Source organism: Dipodomys ordii, unplaced genomic scaffold (genome assembly GCF_000151885.1).
Source record: "Dipodomys ordii isolate 6190 unplaced genomic scaffold, Dord_2.0 Scaffold58, whole genome shotgun sequence".
Lineage (NCBI taxonomy): Eukaryota > Metazoa > Chordata > Mammalia > Rodentia > Heteromyidae > Dipodomys > Dipodomys ordii.
Window position 1 is genome coordinate 1,883,888 of NW_012267274.1, and position 5,185 is coordinate 1,889,072.

The following is a 5,185-nucleotide window of genomic DNA, read 5'->3' on the forward strand; positions in this document are numbered from 1 at the left end:
AACCACCAAAAAACTGGAAGTGGCACTGTGGCTCAAGTGGTAGAGTGCTCACCTTGAGCTGAAGAGCTGAGGGACAGCACCCAGGCCCAGAGTTCAAGCCCCATGACAGACCAATTAAAAAAACTCCTTTTTATTTTGCAATGCTGGGGTTTGAACCCAGAGCCCTGCACATGGTAGTCAAGCATTCTACTACTGAGCTATATCCCAGTCCACAAGATTGCCTTAAGGTCTCTGCAGTTTTGCCATAGAATTCTGGGTTGATGGTCTTGTAGCACTTGGTATCCTTTTTCAACCTTTTGATATAATTTCCGGTAAAACCCGTGGTCGGTGTTGGTGGGGGTCTCTCGTATGTTGTATGTCAGTCAGTTGTGTCTCTGTTTTCAGGATTCTGTGGTTTCAGGTACTTTGAATGTGATGTGTTCAGGTGGAAGCTCTTTTGTTTATCCTAGGTTGGAGGACATTGATCTTGTTAAGTGTGTAGACTTTTTCAACGTAAGCGTTTTGGCTGTGATCTTCTGCCCTTTCTCTCCCTCCCTCCAATACCGCGATGCATGTTGTTGTGTGTGCTGGAGCACTTTGTGGGGTTCACAAGTCTCTGGCTCCATCTACTTTTCTTCACTATTTTTCCTTTTGGTTTCTCAAACTAGATAATCTCAGTTGACTACAAGTTCATGGTTCTTGTTTTAGTCCTCCTTTGTGACTTTTTCACTTATACTTCTCAACCCTAGAGTTTGTCAGGTATGTGTAACTTTTCTTTATTGAGACTCTATATTTGATGAAACATCGTTCTTTTACTTCCTTTTGCAGTGTGTGTATGTGTGTGTGTGTGTGTGTGTGCTCACACTGGGGCTTGAACTCAGGACCTGGGGCTGTCTTTTAGCTTTTTTGCTCAAGGCTGGTGCTTCACCACTTGAGCCATACCTCCACTTCCAGCTTTTTGCTGGTTAATTGGAGATAAAAGTTTCATGGAGGGGCTGGGAAGTTGGCTCAGTGGTAGAGCACTTGCCTTGCATTCATTGAGGCCCTGGGTTCGATTCCTCAGCACCACATAAGCTAAAAGAAAAAAGCCGGAAGTGGCACTGTGGCTCAAGCGGTAGAGTGCTAGCCTTGAGCTGAAGAGCTGAGGGACAGCACCCAAGCCCAGAGTTTAGGCCCCACAACCGGACCCAAAAAAAAAAAAAAAGTTTCATGGATTTTTCTGCTTGGGCTGACTTTGGATCTTGATCCTCAGATCTCAGCCTCCAGAGTAGTTAGGATTTCAGGTGTGAGCCATCAGTGCTAGTCCCCTTCCTTTTTCTTTTTGGGGTCCGGTCGTGGGGCCTGAACTCTGGGCCTGGGCGCTGTCCCTCAGCTCTTCAGCTCAAGGCTAGCGCTCTACCACTTGAGCCATAGAACCATTTCTGGCTTTCTTTTTTCCTCTTTGCTTATGTGGTGCTGAGGAATCGAACCCAGGGCCTCATGCATGCAAGGTAAGTGCTCTACCACTGAGCCACCTTCTCAGCCTGCTAGTCCCCTTTCTTTTTTTGGGGGGGGGTGGGTCCGTCCGGTTGTGGAGTCTGAACTCTGGGCCTGGGCGCTGTCCCTCAGCTCTTCAGCTCAAGGCAAGTACTCTACTACTGAGCCACCTTCCCAGCCCCCCTTTCATTCTTAATTGTACTTTCTTTTAGTTCTTTGAAGATATAGTGGTTGATTTAAAGTCTGGCTAGTAAGTTCAATGTCTGGACCTTTTCTTGCTTCCTTTGGTGCATCCACTTTCTGCTTTTTTCTGCTATCTATGGGATACCCAGTACATACCAGCATCTCCGAGGTGCTTGGGCTCTCTGAATTCCTTTAGGTTTAGCCGCTGGGGAGACCTGGGGAAGCAGTTCCATACTGGAGAGAGGGAGGGCTGCGAGTTTGATTGTGCCCTGTGGCCTTGTCATTGTTCTCTAGTCACTGCAGAATGTCCATCCTGCCAATGTGCCTTCTTCCAGGTTTGGCAGATGCTTTCTCTGCATCCTGCTGCCTGTCCTCTGCTGTCCCTTGCAGCTCCCTTCTTCAGCTTGTCAGTAGTCCCTTTGCAGGAACTCCTCTGTGAAGTCTGTCCTTAGAGTCCCCACTTAACTTCCCATTGAGACTACCTGATACGGAAGGAAGCTCATGGAATCAGGAGGGAGGGAGGAGATGGGGCAAGCCTTAAATCTCCACGGCCAGTTGTCAGTGTCATACAGAATTCATTGTACAAAGACTCCTGCTAGTAAAATAAGGAAATTGTCCTAGAAGCCCAAACTTTGAGTGTAGATGTTTGAAGAAAAGCAAGCCTTTGAGAACAGATTGTGCTTAATGGCAGTCAAGATGTTAAAGAAAGAAAGGAAGCAATTCCTCAGGCAGTGGCAGAAGTTGTCGATACCACAAGCCCACAAAGGGCTGCTGTTCCCTCGGAAGCTTGCTCAGCCTTCATCCCATAGCCCATGTTCTCATGGTCCAGCCTTTGGTGTCGGAGGGGTATGTAGCTGCCTGCTAGACTCTCCACTCCTGGGGCCCAGGGAAGCAACCGCCTTCTGAGAATGCTGTCCATCATGGACTGGGCTGTTCCGCCTCCAGACCCAGTGCCCAGCTCTTTCCTGGCCTCAGCACACTCATTCTGGTGGTCATAAGGGCAGTGATGTCCATCCTGCCAATGTGCCAGGAGCCACACTGCAGTGTACTAGTGTGTGTGGCCAAGTGTGATAGAGATTTCCAGATGCTGTCATGACCTGCCACTGCAGAGGGCCTCGGACTTTGACTAGCAGTCCATCCCAGCCATCTGGTTCTCCAGTGTGTCTGTGCCTAGAGGTGACTTTGGAGCGGCTCGCTCCAGGAGCCAGACAGGGTGGGGCCAGAGGCCTCCAAATCCGGGCTGCATTCGGTGTCCTCATGAAGACAAGATACCTGGTCTTGAATCTTGAATCTTGACTGATTTAAATTACTTAAAAATTTGTTTTGTGACTGGATGAATATTTTCTTTTTCTTCTTGTAAGGGAGAAAGAACATAGCATTTATTGAGAACATTCTGTATACCAGCGTTATTGGAAATGTTTTATATATTTTAGTTGCAATACAGTATATATTAACAAATTTATAAATGCATACTTAACCTGAGAAATTGGGCCTGTTCATGAGAATGGGTGTAGTCAGTTTAAGGAGTGCTTGGAGTTGGTGCATTAACGTGTGTGGTCCTGGCTCTTATCGTTGCAGGGGCATTTTAACCACACCAGGGACCGCTAAAGAGCAAGCTGCAAATGAGAAGATTCTAGTCTGTGTGATGGCCAGTGCAAACCCCTTACAGATGGGCACCCACCGGTCAGTGGTGGCCCGGCGGGCTGCTCTTTGCTGGCCAGTTGTTTGTTTGTCTTCTTGTTCAGGTAATCTCTGTCTTCTGCGCACGAGCCAGGGACCTCCCTGTCACTTCCAACCTCCCTTGAAATGTGCTGGAGTAGGGAGATCAATTGTACTATTTAAAAGTTAAAAAAAATTCTGCACCAAACTCCCCATGATGTTTGGGAATAATCGTATCCAGATGTACAGTAGCTCTGTTTTTATACTTTCCCATTGTTTGAGGATGTATCCAGGGCTGCTTGCATACCCTTTTTAATTAAAAGACTTATTTTTATATTTAAAATGTTCTGTAATCTCAAAGTGAATTTTACTAAGTACTAGTTCTGTTATGTGTAATTTTACAGGGACACAACACATTTTATATTAAAATGGAAATTGCTTATTTTCTCTTGAGTTTTCAGTGTGGAAACTGGTGTTCTCTTGTCTGGGTTTGAAGGCTTCCTGAGGTGTCCTGTTTACATGACAGACAAGGTCCTAAGGATATCACTAGACTCTAGGGTTAATCTTCTAAAGCTAGAGGAGGGCCCGAGCCCTTTACGCTCCTGTTCCCATTGTCTTACTCGCTGAGTCATGTTTCCTGCTGGGGAAACATGACATTTGGAAGAGCCGGATCTATAAATAATCCTAGCATGCAGTCAAGGCGGTGGGCTCGACCCTGGAGTGTTGGAGTGGAAGGGGACAAGATGTTGGGAATGAGTCGAAGGCCATTTGTAATGGAGATTATCCATCGTATGCTCAGTGAGAGCCAGAGCTGTGACTGGCACAGAGAATGGCAGCCATCCCAGTGCAGGCAGAGGCTGTAGAGTCCATGGAGTGATCAGGGTTGGTGGCCTGACACCAGTGGCTCACACCTGTGATCCTAGCTACTCAGGAGGCCAAGCTCCGAGGAATGCAGTTTAAAGCCAGCCTGGGCAGGAAAACCTGTGAGACTCTTCTCTCCAGTGAACTACCAAAAAAACCACAAGTGGAGCTGTGGCTCAAGTCGTAGGGTGCTAGCCTTGAGTAAAAACAGCTAAGGAGGGGCTGGGAAGGTGGCTCAGTGGTAGAGCGCTTGCCTTGCATGCATGAGGCCCTGCATTTGATTCCTCAGCACCACATAAGCAAAAAGAAAAAAAGCCGGAAGTGGCGCTGTGGCTCAAGTGGTAGAGCGCTAGCTGAAGAGCTGAGGGACAGCACCCAGGCCAGCGTTCAAGCCCCATGACCAGACCCCCCACCCCAAAAAAAAAAAAAAACAGCTAAGGAATGACAGGCACTGGTGGCTCATGCCTGTAATCCTAGCTTCTAAGGAGGGTGATATCTGAGGATCATGGTTCAAAGCCAGCCTGGGCAGGAACATCTGTGAGACTCTTATCTCCAGTTAACCACCAGAAAACCAGAAGTGGGGCTATGGTTCAAATGGTAGAGTGCTCGCCTTGAGCTGAAGAGCTGAGAGATAGTGCCCAGGTCCAGAGTTCAAGCCCCTTGACATACAAAAAGCAAAATCACAAACACTAAGGGTCAGTGCCCTGAGTTCAAGCCCTAGTACTGGGGGGGAAATTGAGATACACATTTACTTTTTATTTATTTAGTCGGTCGTGGGGCTTGAACTCTAGGCTTGGGCGCTGTCCCTCGGCTCTTCAGCTCAAGGCCAGCACTTTACCACTTGAGCCACAGCGCTACTTCCAACACAGTTACTTTTTATCAGGGGAAGAAACCCCTATCAGACTTGTACGTTCTTTTTATGTGTAAACTCTTTTCCCTGAGTTCACGGTGGGGAGCGTGGTTTGGTGTTTGGGTCACTGCAGTACTCTAGAACTCACCCCAGCTGTCAACGCGACTCACACAGTCT

At 47.7% G+C, this 5,185-nt stretch overlaps 1 protein-coding gene across 1 annotated transcript in view; it reads left to right on the forward strand.

Moving 5' to 3' along the window:
* The window catches only part of LOC105989705, a 23,951-nt gene extending 20,241 nt beyond the window's left edge, over positions 1-3,710 (forward strand). Inside the window, exon 6 of the mRNA XM_013021879.1 lies at positions 3,217-3,710. Within this exon, the coding sequence (XP_012877333.1) occupies positions 3,217-3,487 (271 nt within the window). The 3' untranslated portion in view covers positions 3,488-3,710. The remainder of the gene's footprint in view (positions 1-3,216) is intronic.
* The last annotated feature ends 1,475 nt before the right edge of the window (positions 3,711-5,185 follow it).